Below are 15,935 nucleotides of genomic sequence, written 5' to 3' on the forward strand. Positions count from 1 at the left end.
AGCATTTACTAGAGTATCTACGATTTCATTGGTCAAAATCTAATAAATTTGTTCACTTTTCACCTCGCATTTTCACCCCGTTTTACAAGTGTTCCTTTCAGTATATAGTTGTGGATACAGACTTTCGAATTAAAGAATGGGCCAGTTTTGATTGCTCCGCCAGTTTTGTCAAAAACGAGAGAAACAAAAAGAGAAAGAGATAGAAAAGAGACAAAAAGAAGATAGAAAGAAAGAGAAAGAGATATTAGTGAATGTACCGAATGTGTAAATTTGGACAAAATCGTGTCTTATGGCCAGACTCTTAATTATAAAATCTCTAGTTATGGAGGATTTATCGGTCGAAACATGGTAAAAATGGACATAAATAAACAGATAAATAAATTCCAGCGTCTTCTAGCCAATCGACGCGCCGGACGCGCCCGATATTACGCGCAGCGCCACCTGTGACGACCGAATAAGAAGAGGAAGTCGTCCATCTCTACCTTTTTATTTTCGGGTGCCATTCCCACTGGTCTCAGCCTCAGCCATTCCGCTATTCTACAAAAAAACACGGAACAAGATAGGTGTCGAAGGATCTCGTCGTGTAGCCGAGCTTTTGAAGTGTGACTCCGAGGCAAAGTGACGCACGTGAAATCGCGGGTGAGATCAGGCCATCCTTACTCTGAAACATGGCGGAGTATCTCGACTCCGAGGCAGACGTGAGCGAGGTGAGTTCCTTTTCCTCCGTCCGTTTTCTCACAGCGGGGGGGGGGGGGAGGATTCTTTTACGCGAAGAATGAAACGAGTCGTCCGAAGCAACGGCGCACCGATGCTGAGCGTTTTGCGATTTTGTTGCAGGGTGAGGAGGAGCTGAACCAAAATGAGAAGAAGAAGCTGCGGAAGCTGAAGGCGGTGGAGGAGAGCGACGACGAGGAGGAAGGTAAGGAAGGTCATGGCGCAAGCCTTTTACGCGGCTTTTTACACGTGCCGACACACTCGGCAGACACCGCCGTTTCAATTGACGGCAGATCGCGTTTGTGCTTGGAGAATATTTCGTAACATAGTTTTCTTTGCTACGTTCTTTCAGAACGCATTGGTCCGCTGTGAAAGTAATTATCTATCTTTTTATCTAATGGTCTCAAGATGGTCGGTTTGCTCTTCCTCCCCTCCTTCCTTCTTTTTCTTCATTATCTTCTTTCTCTTTTCAACTTGTCATTGAACTTGACAAAATAACTCTTGACAATTGGTTTGGAATTATTTTTTATTATTTATTAATAATAAAATTAATCAAAAGAGATTTTCTTACATTAATGTTGAAAAATAAATTATCTAAAAGATTTGAAAATTGACAGAAAAATCAAAGAGATAATTTGCAGTTTTTCAAATTTTTCAAATTATATAATTTTGTATCTTACAAATTTCTGTCGTATTTGTGCAATAATGGGTGCATCTTGTATATCTACTCCCTGAACTCACTGAACGGTTAGTGGCAACTGCATGTGATTGATCGGATCCAAACGTAAGAACCAATCATTCAATTGCAAGTGTTGTTCACAGAGCAGCTATGATATTGGATGTACCTAATGCGTCCACTAATGGACACAGACTATATTTCTTTTTATATGTATAGTTAATTATATATTTGCCACTAATATTTTATATTTAATTTATTTTAATTTTTACGTTTATTTATTTATATACTTATGTATGTATCTGTACCTATGGTGTGCAGTATTGACATAGTATATTTCATAGATGATGATGATCAGTTGCGCGAGGAACTGAAAGATTTGATAGACGACAATCCTATAGAGGAAAGCGAGGGTGAAGACAGTGACGGTTCTAATCATCATAAGAAGCGTAAGAAGAGTGACGATGAGGATTTCGATGATCGCTTGGAAGACGAAGATTATGATTTGATCGAAGAAAATTTAGGCGTTAAGCTTGAAAGAGTATGTTTCTACTTATTGGATTATCCTTTAATAAGGAACATGTTTATTAGATGATATAAAGTATTTTATTTTATGTTACAGAAGCGTTTCAAACGTCTTCGAAGAATCCAAGATGAGGAGTCAGAGGAAGAACAAGAAAAGGAAGCGGATGAAGAAAGGGACGCCATTGCCAATGAATTGTTTGAAGGTTCCGGAGACGTAAGTATCACATGGACATATCAGATTCAACACAGAGTTAATATTTTAGCAAAGTATTTAGAAATTTTATATACTTAAACATAAAATTTACATAAAACAAAAATTTACTGCAATATTTGATCATGCAATCTGCATTTTATTTTGCTCTTTGTTGAATTCCTATTTTATGTACATAAATTTGTATTTAAAAATACAAATGCGTGTTTATACATGTATATATGTCATGTTTGCATTTGTCATTGTTGCAATACACATGCATTCTTGTAGGAAAGAGATATTATTACGGTATGTAACGCTCGTATAATGTCTGCGATATGCAAAAGTGTAGTATCTTTACTTATGTTTGTATTGTCTTTAGGAGGACGAAAGACGAAGTGAACGGAGTCATAGGCCAGAGGCGGAAACCTTCGAGGAAGGCAGTGACGAAGGAGAGTACACTGATGCGGATGACTTTATTGTTGACGACGATGGTAGGCCTATCGCGGAGAAAAGAAAGAAGAAGAAGCCAATATTTTCTGATGCGTAAGTGATCAAATATTTAAATTTTTTTTATATCCCTTAATGTTTTTTTTTCCTTTTTTTTTCTTTTTCATTTATATATGTACATACACATGTATATCTGCCTATCGGCATAAGATTTTACGGTCATTTAGATAAGACAGAAATTTAGATAAAAAGGAATGTTTTTTTCTTATCTAGGGCATTGCAAGAAGCACAGGACATTTTCGGCGTTGATTTTGATTATGATGAATTCGGTAAATATGGCGAGGAAGATTATGAGGAAGAAGAGGAAGAAGAAGAAGATGAATATTTGGATGATGACATCGATACCGAACGGCCGCGACGACCGAAAAAGCAGCTGAAGAAAAAGACCACGAGAAAGAGTATCTTCGAGATTTACGAGCCTAGCGAATTGAAACGCGGTCACTTTACTGATATGGACAACGAGGTATTGTATAATAAGATAATGTTAAACAATAAATTATTGTTTTGTCATTGGCTAAATGTAACGGTATTTTTTATGTTGAATTTGAATACATTTAGTTTTAGATCATTATAGTATAAAAAGATATTATGACAAAAAAATGTATATCTTTACATTGAGACGTGTAACCTAAAAATTAATAATTAAATTTGGATTATGATATAGAAATCTTGATCATACACTTTTTTTTAATTTAACATAAGAGAAAATATGTGTAGGAGTACATAGAAATATTACAATGTGGCAAATATCACATTTATTAGTAGCTAACTACATTATTCCCAAATTATTACTTACAAGGTTTGGCTTTAAATTGCAGGTACGTAACACAGATATACCAGAAAGAATGCAACTTCGGTCTGTACCGGTCACTCCAGTTCCGGAAGGTTCGGATGAATTGGATCTCGAAGCAGAATGGATCTACAAGCAGGCGTTTTGCAAGCCTACAATTTCTATTCAGGATGCTCACTTGAATGCCGAGGCTAAGGAACGGGCACGGAAAGGACCACAGACCATCGGGAAAATCAAGAAAGCCTTGGACTTCATGCGCAATCAACACTTCGAAGTCCCTTTTATATCCTTCTACAGGAAGGAGTACGTGCTGCCCGAGCTGAACATTAATGACCTGTGGAAGGTTTATAGATTTGACGCAAAATGGTGCCAGTTGCGCCAACGGAAGGAGAATTTGCTCAAGCTATTTGAGAAGATGCGCAACTACCAACTGGATGAAATTATGAAGAATCCAGACGCGCCACTGCCAGATAACGTGCGAGTGATTAAAGACGACGACATTGAGCGACTGAAGAACGTGCAGACAAGTGAAGAACTCAACGATGTCTATAATCACTTTATGCTGTATTATAGCCACGAGATCCCGGCGATGCAGGAGGCCGTGCGTCGAAAGGAGAGGCAGGCACGACGCGAAGAGAGGATTCAGCGACGTAAACAACAGATTGCCGAGGCGGAAGAAAACGGAGAGGATCCACCGGAGGAGGAAGAGGTGCTGGAGGAAGAAGAGGTCGACGATACGCTGAAGCAAGCCGTTAGAAGCGGCCCGTACTCGATCTGTCGGAAGGCCGGGCTGGACGGTCTGGCGAAGAAGTTTGGCTTAACACCCGAACATTATGCCGAGAATCTACGTGACAATTATCAACGTCACGAAGTGGATCAGGAACCGACCGAACCGACGACAATCGCGATCGATTATTGCAATTCGCGATTCGCGACCACGGAAGAAGTTCTGAAGGCTGCTCAGCTGATGGTAGCGCTTCAGTTGGCGCGCGAGCCACTCGTGCGCAAATGCGTGCGCGAGATGTACATGGAACGCGCTAAGATATCAGTGAAGCCAACGAAGAAGGGCATTAAAGAGATCGACGAGAACCATCCGATCTACACGATGAAATACTTGAAGGACAAGCCGGTGCGCGATCTTGTAGGCGTTCAGTTTTTGAATCTGATGATCGCCGAGGAGGACAAGCTCATCACGATTACGCTCAGCGACAGCATCGAGGGCAACACCAGCAGCAACTACGTCGACGAGATGAAGCAGCTTTATTGCCGAGACGAGTTCAGCAAACTCGTGCAGGACTGGAACGCCTTGCGCGTAGGCAGCGTCGAGATCGCGCTCAATCGCATGGTGATACCGCATCTGAAGAAGGAGCTACGCACGAATCTAATCGCCGAGGCGAAGGAGTGCGTGATGCGCGCGTGTTGCCGCAAAATGTACAACTGGATCAAAGTTGCGCCGTACAGCTGCGAATTTCCCGAGGAAGAGGACGAGGAATGGGACACTAGTAAAGGCCTGCGCGTCATGGGCTTGGCCTATGTGCCCGATTACTCACAGGCAGCTTTCACCTGTTTGGTCGCGGCCGACGGCGAGTGTACGGATCACCTGCGCCTGCCGCATTTAATGAAGCGCAAGAACAGTTACCGCGAGGACGAGAAGATGATGAAAGAGGCCGATCTACTGGCGCTGAGAAACTTCATAGCCACAAAGAAGCCACACGTGATCGTGGTGGCCGGCGAGTCCCGGGAGGCAATGATGATCGCTGCCGACCTTAAGGAGTGCATCACTCATCTGACAGAGGAGGAGCAGTTTCCCAGTATCCAGGTAGAGATATGCGACAACGAGCTCGCGAAGATTTATTCCAACAGTAATAAGGGTACCTCGGAGTTCCGGGATTATCCGGAGCTGCTGCGTCAGGCTATCTCGCTTGCGAGAAGGATGCAGGATCCGCTGGTGGAGTTCTCGCAATTGTGCACGGCCGACGAGGAGATTCTCTGCCTCAAGTATCACAGTTTGCAGGACCAGTTGCCCAAGGAAGAGCTGCTGGAAAACCTGTATCTGGAGTTCGTCAATCGCGTGAACGAGGTTGGCGTAGACGTCAATAAGGCGGTCCAACAGGCATACTGCGGCAACCTTGTTCAATTTGTTTGCGGTCTTGGCCCGCGAAAGGGCCAGGCATTGATCAAGATGTTGAAGCAGACAAATCAGCGGTTGGAGAACAGGACACAGTTAGTTACTGCATGTCATATGGGGCCGAAGGTATTCATTAATTGCGCTGGCTTCATCAAAATCGACACCAATAGCCTGGGCGACAGTACCGAGGCGTATGTCGAGGTGCTTGACGGTTCGCGCGTACATCCCGAAACTTATGAATGGGCCAGAAAAATGGCAGTCGACGCTCTGGAGTATGACGATGAGGACGCCAATCCTGCCGGTGCTTTGGAGGAGATTCTCGAGTCGCCCGAACGCCTAAAGGACTTGGATCTCGACGCTTTTGCGGAGGAACTCGAGCGGCAGGGTTTCGGCAACAAGTGCGTCACTCTCTACGATATTAGGGCAGAGTTGAATAGCCGGTACAAAGATCTCCGTGTGCCATATCAATCGCCGAGCGCGGAGAAGCTGTTCGATGTTCTGACTAAGGAGACACCTGAGACCTTCTACGTCGGCAAGCTAGTGCTGGCTACCGTGGTCGGTATCAGTCATCGAAAACCACAGGGCGAACAGCTTGATCAGGCGAATCCGGTGCGAAACGAAGAGACCGGCCTGTGGCAGTGTCCGTTCTGTCTGAAGAACGATTTTCCTGAATTGTCGGAGGTATGGAATCACTTTGATGCTGGCGCTTGTCCAGGCAAGGCCACCGGAGTGAGATTGCGACTGGACAATGGTATCTCTGGTTATATTCACATCAAGAATCTGTCGGACCGACACGTCGCAAATCCCTGCGAGAGAGTCGGTATGGGCCAGATCATTCATTGCCGGATTATTAAAATCGAGGTAGATCGATTCAGCGTCGAGTGTACCAGTAAGAGCAGCGATCTCTCTGATAAGAATCATGAATGGAGGTGAGCGAATCACATAGATACACATAATAAATAACGTAGTTAAGCAGCTTCTATATAAATCTATTGCCTTTAAAATTATATAAATAAAAATACAAAGTCTGCAAAAATAGAAAATAAAATCGTCGTTTCTGATATAAAATATATAATTTTTTAATGATACTGTAATATTTTTTCTTAATATAATATTATGTGAATTGTCATAAATCTTAATTGTGTTTGTAGGCCGACACGCGATCCATTTTATGATACTGAGACCGAGCAAAAGGACATAAAGGTAGAAGAGGACGCAAAGAAAGCAAAACAGCGGCAAATCTACGTGAAACGCGTAATCGTCCATCCGTCCTTCCACAATATCAGTTTCGCCGAGACTGTAAAATTAATGCAGACAATGAAGCAGGGTGAAGCAATAGTGAGACCGAGCAGCAAGGGTGCCGACCACTTGACAGTCACGTGGAAAGTCACCGATGACATTCTGCAGCATATCGACGTCCGCGAGGAGGGTAAGGAGAACGCTTTCTCATTGGGGCAGAGCCTATGGATCGGCAACGAGGAGTTCGAGGATTTGGATGAGATCATCGCTCGACATGTGAATCCCATGGCCGCTTACGCCTCCGAATTATTGGACTTCAAATACTACAAGCCCAACGTGGAGGGAATCAAAGACAAAGCAGAGGAGATACTGAAGGAACAGAAGAAGGAAAATCCTGGTGGAATTCCCTATATCATATCGGCAGCTAAGGTAAGTAAACGCGTAGCTGGTTTTAGCACGTAACACCAGCAATTTCCCGCAAATCTTCTTCATTTTTAATTTAAAAATAATTTCATTAATTTTTTTTCCCTCATAGACCTATCCTGGAAAGTTCCTACTCTCGTATCTGCCGCGTACTCGCTGTCGCCACGAGTTCGTTACAGTGACATCCGAGGGCTTCAGATTTCGAGCGCAGATGTTCGGTAGGGTGAGCGATCTACTACGCTGGTTCAAGGAACACTTTAGGGATCCCGTCCCTGGACAATCCACTCCGAGTACACCACGCGGCGCGATGACTTCTAGGACACCTTACACTACTACGCCAGGAACAGTTAGCGGTAAGTCTGTCTATATCATCACCGCGAACTGGCAGTCATCATGATTTTTATATGAAAGTAATTCCTGGAATCTTAGTATAGGTCAAAATATATTTTACTAGGAAAAAATATTTTATTTCAAGATAAAGTCATTCTACATATATATATATGTTCTGTGTTAACAACTACAAGTTTTTTCGCTAAAATGAAATAAAACGCACAAGTATGAGCACAAGAACTGCAAATGTATTAATTGCTATTATTTCGATCGATATTGTTTCAGGAATGAATCAAGAAGTAATACAGCGAGTTGCACAGAACCTTCCACATCACATGTTGCACTCGCTATCGCAAGTGGCGAATCAGACGCCGCATCATTATCCGCCACACACACCCGGAGCGGCTAGCGCTACCGGCTACGGCGGAGTACACACGTATCCCAACACGCCGTATACGCCGTCTGGTCAAACTCCGTTTATGACCCCGTACCAGACGCCTCATCACACTCCGCATCATGGACAGCCTACTCCCAGATACGGCCAACAAACCCCTAGCCATCATCAAGGGCCCTTCGTGCACCCGCCGCCGCCCTCGATGACACCCGGCCATCACAGGTCTGGCCAATCGCACAGACCTACACCACCTCTGTCCACTCCTTCCGGCGACCCGACGGATTGGAAGAAGGCCGCCGAGGATTGGGCAGCACGTATAAAAAGCGGTTCGCGAGTCTCGTAAGTGCAATAATAAATATGTATTAAATAACGATCACGTTTTCCTATTAAAATTTATTGATATTTGAGATGTTAATGTTCTTCATTCGATTTATCATCAATGTGTTGAATGTGTTTTCAGCGGATCGACGCCCAGGTACGAGGAGTCTAGAAGAACTCCGCGTAACTATGACGAACCGGTCGGCAGAACGACGCCCTCCGGAAGGAGCAGACCTTCGTCTACGCGTACTCCGTCGTACAGATCTCCGCGAGGCACCCCACATACGAATTCTAGTCCACGAAGTATGTCGCTCAGCGGAGACGGTACTCCTCTGTACGACGAGAGCTAACGGGATTGTGCATAGCTGATTATATTTATTAGATAACGTCATATCACGCTATGAATGAATAATAAGGGAGTGCGCGTACTCTCTCTCTCTCGACGACGGGGCTTTCATCCCGAGACGTCGATCGCTAGTGAAATTAAACCGATCATTAATCGTTGCAGACATGCAACACGTAGTAAATTCTTCCACTTTTTTGCATGCGAGGTTTCGTTTGCGATTAAGAGAGGGATCGCCGATTGTAAACTACGGTGTTGTAGTGTAATTTATTTATTTTTTAACTACGCGATTTCTTTCTATGTATATAATAAAATTTACGGAAACTTTACGAAGGCCTGAACACGCTCTGCAATCGTCTTGATTCATTTTCTTGTATACTGATGGCATCAATGAAAAGTAATTTATAAAAACTATTTACATCAAACTGTTAAAAATTTATTGGAATTATTTTTACTATATTGTAATAATTTTCGAAAACTTTTTATTTATCGGTTTACAATGGAAAGATATTAAATACAAGACTAGAGTCAACTTAGAGTTATATTTTTTTGCGGGTATGTTAACGATAGGATAATATTGAAAAAATGATTGTAACTGAATTATTGCTTAAATATATGTAAATATGTTTTACATTTTTCATTGGTGCCGTCATGCATGTTAATATAGAGAATTGATTCATCTAATTATTGTATCAGCAGCGGTACAACCTCTCTTGAATATGAACGCTACATTGTTTACAGATTTCTATACATAAATACCTGGACTGTTATCTTTGGAAAATGGAAGTAAGCGAAGTAAGTCAGATGATTTCAGGAGAGAAATGGTTGTTTTAATGGCTTACACCAGCATTACTTTATTATACATATGTACAGATTCATGAAATGACTGAAAAACTTGCCTCGGACTGATTCATAACTGTAACACGTCAGCGATCTAGGTATTTTATAGAAATCTGTTATACGTTATATACTCAAATAGTCTTTATATAAAAAATAGCTGCAAAATATTTAAATCGTTCAAAATACTGTCGCTAAAATACTTCACTTGAAATCGCTAAATAGCTTGCATCCTATTAATGTCTTATTTACGAGTAAATTTTCTTGTATGAAAACAGAAACGAAAACAATTATCTTTTGTATTTTCATCGACTACGATTTTCATTTAAGTATGTACCAATGAATTATGTATGTTTCTTGTATGACTTGACTTAGAACAGATGGTATTTCTCATACATACAATTTATACAATTGTTAAATGATAACATTAAACATGAAAGCAATATATTTGAAGCGTTGTATTTCTATAATCCCTTGGCTTTTTATTTCTCTCACTTTCTAAAAATACTTGTGGCAGCCAAAAAATGTTTTCAATATTAATTTTCATATTTTATTTAAAAAATAATGGCACTTTCGTATTATACTGTCACGAACAGAAACTTTGATTTTAGTATATAAAAAAAAAAAAAAAAATAATCGAGGAAAGTTATTATAGTTTTTTTCCACGACAGAATAATTTACCAAAACATAATACATTTAATATTCACGAAAAGAGACCTCTATATATATAACGTTCAATGACAAATATATAGAAAACTACTTTTTTAAATTAAACTTTCGCGTGCTTGTTATCGACATAAATATACAGAATAACGTTTATACAAAATGACCGTTCGAGATTATACGTATGATACTTCGTCCTCTGATAAGAAATCCTCTTGCGGAACATTTTGATGATAAGTACACGTCATTTCTCGGTTTTCGTGTCTTTTTGTTGGTGAATAGTAGGCTGTGTAATGCCTGAACAAATAACGTAGATCACAATACAAATTACGCATTGTTCAAATAAAAAAAAACTACATTAAATAAAGATATAAAAATTACTTGGATTTGGTTGTGTCCCTGCATAAAATTCTATTCGAGGATGCTTCTATCTTTGGCCGTTTTCTTAATGTCATAGGGGATACTTTTCGCTCCTCCTCGCTCGAATCGCTGGAATCGCTGGACGAAAACATCAACTTTTGTGCCAGTCGTCGTCGTCGTTTGCTATTGACGGATTTCCGAGATTTCTTCGAGTTATCGGATTTCCTTACGTCGTTTGCAGTTTTGATTTTAGGTGATTTTTTGGAAGCTCCAGCCTTTTCAACAACAATCGTCTAAATTAAAAAAATGTTTACAAAATTCATATACATTTATGTTTTGCGGAAATATAATTGTACGAGCTTACTTGATTTTTATTTGTACCAGAAGTCTTATTTGATTCGGGCAATGATGTTTGCTTATTTACATCTTGCTCTTTTGATGTATTCTTAGAATTAACTTTCCGCTTCTTTTTTTCTTCAGTATTCTACATTTTACAAAGAAAAAATATGTACAATTATCGTGAATACAATTATAGAGACAAATACTTCCGTAATCACAATAATTTTTACCGTAGTATTTTTTTGAATTTCTTTTGAGTTGTCAGTCAGCGAAAGTAACGATGATTCCTGTGAATTGCCCGGACTATATATTGGATTGTTATCTTTCAAAGTTACACGTTCACCTATATAACAGTAAAAAGATAGCCTTGAGCTATTATTCATCTACTCTCCCAAAAAATGAATTCTATCTATGTGTATTTTTTCACATTTTTATATTATTAATCTGTTTATTCACCTATCCAGTAACATAACGGAGGTAGGATACGACGGCCCCTCGAACTAATAGGTGCATTCAGACAGTCCATCGTTGTATCATGAAGTTTCTTCTCGACTTTTTGAACATTATCTAAGAAACGGAAATGATCGTAACACATAGAACACGTAATATTAATATATTTATTAAAAGTAATATATATTTTAAGAAACTTACTGTGCTGCAACGTTTCCCAAGTCAGACAAAATTGCTCGATTTTCGCGGGACATCCGTAACGACATTGTCTCGAAAGTTCCTTGGGAATAGCTAAATATAACAAAGATATTTTCTTAATTGACAAATATTTATCAACGTACAATTAATGCCGAATTTCGGATACTGTACTGTGCTTGTTGTCGTTTAAATGCCCAAGAAGCTCATAGAATTCATGATTCACCGTTTCGATTAGCGTCACTGATAATCGCCTCGCGACGATGTCCGTCGTAAACTTCCTGTGCACGACATGGCCAGCTTCGCTATAAGAGGAAAAAAACAATTTAACATTGTCTATTTTAATTATATAAAATATCACATAAATATATATAATCGTTTGATTATTAACCATATTATCTAAGAAAACTTACTTGAGTAATTTTCCTTGAAAAGTTAAACCTAGTTCAGATTTCGATTTCCCGTAATACACTACTTTTGGCGTCCACGCGGTCAGCATTTTGGGATTTTCCTCAACTCCGAGCTTGCTGCTTTTAGGTTGCTCATTTGTCGGATTCGTCGTTGAATTAGTAGGATTTATATTATTATCCAATTCATTTTTGTTATTTATTATCGGACAAATCTCTCTTTTATCGTCGACCGTGTCGACTGTTGTCTTCGAATGAGAATTATTCAGGAAGTCTACGTCGGAAACGTCAATCGCAGGTTTTGTATTGATCGACGTTTTTAACATGGATGTCTTGTCAGTTTCCTCTAACGGCCGAATATTTGCATTTTGCTTAGCCTCATGCTTTATGATTATCTTGGACTCATGCTGTCCAGACTTCGAGTCTACTTTACTTATTTTCAAATTCACCGGCATCGAACTGATTATAGTCGGTTTGAATCTCTTCTTTGGAAATTCGCTTTTCGTTTGTTCAATAAATTCTTTATGTAATTTCGGAGAGGCACAGGGCTTTTTGGATTCGCTGATTATCGCAATATCTTGGTCCATCTCAGCATGCGATGCCATCGTATTTCCGCCTGTCTTCCGCGCATTCATGCTTACAGTCGCAACGTCGATGTAAGAATTGGTGGTGTAGTCAACATCCGCAACAAAATGCGAATGCGTCCTCTCTTGAACGTTCCTATAAGCAATTTGCTGTTCCTTTATAAAAGCATTCAAGTTAACTTTTTGTGCCTCGAAAGCATCGGACGGTTGTTCATTTTGTACATGTGTTACAGACTTGCCTCCTCCGTACACATTAAAATTATTCCTTTGTATCTCTCGATGACTGGAAAACGTCATTTCTTGTGGTCTTTGAGTAACATTTACTATCTTGCGACACTCCCTCGTGTCGCTCGTTGTTTCCACTTCGTCCTCCGTGACACTAAAGCAAGAATCATCGAAAAGTAAATTTTTCTTGGTGTTAGCAAATTGATTCGGCACATGAACAGATTCAAACTTAACGTTTTCCACGTCGCACGGCAGATTCGATGCATACTTCTGAGCGTCCGGATAAATCGTTTTCTTTCTCACTTTACGTTTGTGTATTTTTCTGGGCGATTCTCTAGCTTTTAAAACTCGTTCAATCGATACTTTGGGTACGCCTGTGTAAGTCTCGCTCTCTGATTTATCTGAATCCTTGTCATGTTTCGGTTTAATGTTTACTGGGTTTGATAGCTGGACAGCATTAAAATCATTTCTTATGCTTCCGTATCCCAGATCGGTGGAGTACCAACAGTTTTTCAATTCTGTCTGTTTGTTTTCAAGTTTATTACTGTTCGCATGACTGTCATCGTACACTAAACTCTGTACCGTTTTCGGGTTGCATGTTTCGTGACTCGCGGAGAGTAGTGAGTCATTATTGCATTCCGATCCCATTTTGTAAGACACTACATAATCCAAACAACCAAACATCTCAATAATCTTGTCAATATACTTTGGAGAACAATTCCTATCTGCCAAATTGTTAATAATTATGTTCAATTTATCCTCCTGAAGAATGTCCTTTAATTTGATCTTCCTGGAACTGAACGATTGATTTATATCAGTTTTGACATTTTGTTTATCATCCTCATCGCATAGCGGCTTTATATTCTTTATTTGCATGACAGGGATTACATCCTCCTTTTCAGAGTTGGAAATAAAAGGCTTTACAAACGAAGTATTTTTCTCATGATTTCGTGAACTATGAGTCGAGTAATTTCGACAATTTTCCTGCTTTTCAGGTGTATTATTCAGATTTTTAGTCTTAGGGTATTTATTTATATTACAAGATCCTGTTGCAGAAATAGCTTTGTCATTTCTCGCACATGTATAAGTCAAGTCTGTCAGTTCGCTTTTTAAATCATCGTCACTGTCAGTAACAGGAGTAGGCCAACGAAACATCACTGAACATCCTTGGCTGACATACGTCCTCCATATTTGATAGACATTCTCCCAATCGTCAGGAAAGCCGTTATAAAATTTCCCGCGAATATAATCCGGTAATCCTTTGTATAAAATATACAAAATTATTAATATGTAATTTTAACACACAAAACAAATTAATTTAAATTAAATAAAATAAAATTAAATTAATTTTATTACCTTTTCTTTCGTCAACAATATTTCCTTGTAAAATATATTTGTGCTTGAATTTGGACTCGACGCACGTCGCAGAGTATCTTCTTATAACTGATTTGCTACGTGCAATCCTTCCACTATTTGCAAAGATATCACAATCAATAATCAATATAAGCACTTGAAAAGAATATCAATCAATGTAGTACTTTTGCACTCACCATTTTAATGTCCCTTTAATTATTAATTCGTATTGGTCATTTAACATAACTTTCCATTTCATAAATACTCTGTCAACTTTCTCAAAGCAATTGGTAGGAGTTGCCGGTGCGACAACAGTATTCAAATATTCTTTGTCAGCATTTGTATTAGTAAACATCCTGCTAGGAGCACTCTTCAAGAAAGCCGTATGCGCCGTGGAAGACTGCGCGGATCTGTCAAGCGAAGTCGAAGCTGTCTGTTCGCAATTGGACAATGTACGAACTTTGGTTCCCGATGGTTCCCTAAAAGCGCGATAAATCGTATTTTTCGCCGGGGGTGGCATAACAAGCCGATCAACGTGATCATCCTGCTGGACACGATACTGCTTGACGCTGGAAGTAATCATTGCTTCTTGCTTGGTATTACGGGTGTTCTTCCTCAACAGGATGTTTCTCAGGTTGTTGCTGGAGGCCAAGACCTCACTCCTGATGAAGGAAATTTGCGGCGACGAAACTGCGCAGCTAGAATCCAAGGTATCTACATTAATGCTGGAGATGCTGGGCCAGGCTGTCACGGCTGACATTTTCCCGTCGTGCGAGCTTCTGCTGGATTCCTGTCTCAGTACAGCCAGTTTCAAGGAGCGCTGCAGCTTCTTGAATCGTTCATCGACTTGTAGATCCCCAAACGTGGTCTACAGCAAAAATTCAAGACACAATTTGTAGACTCATCGTTATACAATTAGAAACTGTGATAATCTTCAGACTGACATTAGAAACGTCCCTTTAAACTTTCACGCCGTGAGTATGCATACGTACCTCATGACGGTTGGACATCGGAAAGTATTGGTCCTTTGAGGTTATGTTCTCTGTTTACAACAGAAATTTGCGCGTAAAAATTTCACTCTGAAAAGTTAGAAGCAGGGAAAGAAGCTGCAATCGGCGTAATGCAATAACACGAGCATCGATTCGTGAGTTTCAAGCGTTCCTGCGCTTTCCTCTTCGAATTATTCACGACGTCACACACCAATTAACGAATTAAACGAATATCACCAATGTTTTCAAATTTAAACGTACATCACACACACGCCTGTCAAGCGAACTGAAGCGAACGAACACCGAACGAATAGCAAACGTAAGTCCCGGTCCACAATTGTTCAATCACAGTTGAATTTGAGGAGAATAATTGATTGTGATTGGTCAATTTCTTAACCGGGCTTAAGCCAATCAACTTGCAGCTCTTACAAAAAAGTAGCAGTTTCATTGGCTTAAACCGAAGCTTATTAGCCAATCAGAGTGTTTCCGTTTTAATTCCGTTCCGTTCCGCTTATTTCTTCCTCTATAGGGATGCACCCTTATGCTGGGTCTACAATGCGAGTCGCAAGAATTGACCATTCACAGTCGATTATTCTCCTCAAATTCGACTGTGCGTGGTCAATTCTTGCGACTCGCATTGTAGACCTAGCATAAACGTTGGTTGTCATTTACCACGTTTACGCGAGCGTTATTTCTGTAGTAACTTACGCTATATCACTCGTTTACGCGGAATAAATTATCGTAAGTTACTACAAAATCCCGTTTACGCGAAGGACGTATCGTAAGTTACTACAGAAGTAACGCTCGCGTAAACGTAGTAGAAGTTTCGTTCTGTTCTGCGCAGCTCAGGCATGGTGGGGGATCCGCACGTGGTTTCCGCCATCTTTTTTTCGCTAACACGTGGTTACGTCACGGTGTACATATACTGTGGTTTACGTGTAGCATATGAGAGT

General features: G+C 40.3%; 2 protein-coding genes across 4 annotated transcripts; one reads left to right on the forward strand and one right to left on the reverse strand.

Moving 5' to 3' along the window:
• Window positions 1-496: 496 nt before the first annotated feature.
• Window positions 497-9,864, forward strand: LOC143895294 (transcription elongation factor SPT6). 2 transcript variants are annotated; one of them, XM_077402334.1, is made up of 12 exons: window positions 497-707; window positions 838-919; window positions 1,735-1,931; window positions 2,013-2,129; window positions 2,397-2,414; window positions 2,488-2,651; window positions 2,829-3,078; window positions 3,434-6,462; window positions 6,685-7,201; window positions 7,308-7,548; window positions 7,811-8,258; window positions 8,380-9,864. In XM_077402334.1, the coding sequence occupies exons 1-12, from the start codon at window positions 669-671 to the stop codon at window positions 8,585-8,587; spliced, it is 5,310 nt and encodes a 1,769-aa protein (XP_077258460.1). In that variant the 5' UTR covers window positions 497-668; the 3' UTR covers window positions 8,588-9,864. The 2 variants fall into 2 exon arrangements, with proteins under 2 accessions (XP_077258460.1, XP_077258469.1); XM_077402343.1 differs by lacking the exon at window positions 2,397-2,414 and having other exon boundaries at window positions 498-707.
• On the reverse strand, window positions 9,147-15,276 carry LOC143895304 (uncharacterized). 2 transcript variants are annotated; one of them, XM_077402357.1, is made up of 11 exons: window positions 14,986-15,276; window positions 14,191-14,861; window positions 13,997-14,109; window positions 11,838-13,899; window positions 11,599-11,729; window positions 11,431-11,520; window positions 11,236-11,346; window positions 11,010-11,122; window positions 10,805-10,924; window positions 10,462-10,715; window positions 9,147-10,377 (listed from the first exon to the last, which is right to left on the reverse strand). In XM_077402357.1, exons 1-11 carry the CDS (start codon window positions 15,001-15,003, stop codon window positions 10,257-10,259), a joined length of 3,804 nt encoding a protein of 1,267 aa, XP_077258483.1. In that variant the 5' UTR covers window positions 15,004-15,276; the 3' UTR covers window positions 9,147-10,256. The 2 variants fall into 2 exon arrangements, with proteins under 2 accessions (XP_077258483.1, XP_077258475.1); XM_077402349.1 differs by having other exon boundaries at window positions 10,462-10,733.
• Window positions 15,277-15,935: the final 659 nt, after the last annotated feature.

This window comes from Temnothorax americanus, unplaced genomic scaffold, assembly GCF_048541705.1.
Source record: "Temnothorax americanus isolate GAGA-0224 unplaced genomic scaffold, ASM4854170v1 Scaffold1, whole genome shotgun sequence".
NCBI classification, from domain to species: domain Eukaryota; kingdom Metazoa; phylum Arthropoda; class Insecta; order Hymenoptera; family Formicidae; genus Temnothorax; species Temnothorax americanus.

Bases quoted from the DNA above. Each gene is read 5' to 3' on its own strand.
- LOC143895294 (XM_077402334.1), top strand. From the start codon at position 669: ATGGCGGAGTATCTCGACTCCGAGGCAGACGTGAGCGAG. The intron at 1,932-2,012 runs GTATGTTTCTAC...TTTATGTTACAG, and splicing joins TAGGCGTTAAGCTTGAAAGA to AAGCGTTTCAAACGTCTTCG. The intron at 7,549-7,810 runs GTAAGTCTGTCT...ATATTGTTTCAG, and splicing joins TACGCCAGGAACAGTTAGCG to GAATGAATCAAGAAGTAATA.
- LOC143895304 (XM_077402349.1), bottom strand. The intron at 14,110-14,190 runs GTGAGTGCAAAA...CTTTGCAAATAG, and splicing joins ATTAAAGGGACATTAAAATG to TGGAAGGATTGCACGTAGCA. The intron at 10,925-11,009 runs GTAAAAATTATT...TGTAAAATGTAG, and splicing joins AAATTCAAAAAAATACTACG to AATACTGAAGAAAAAAAGAA.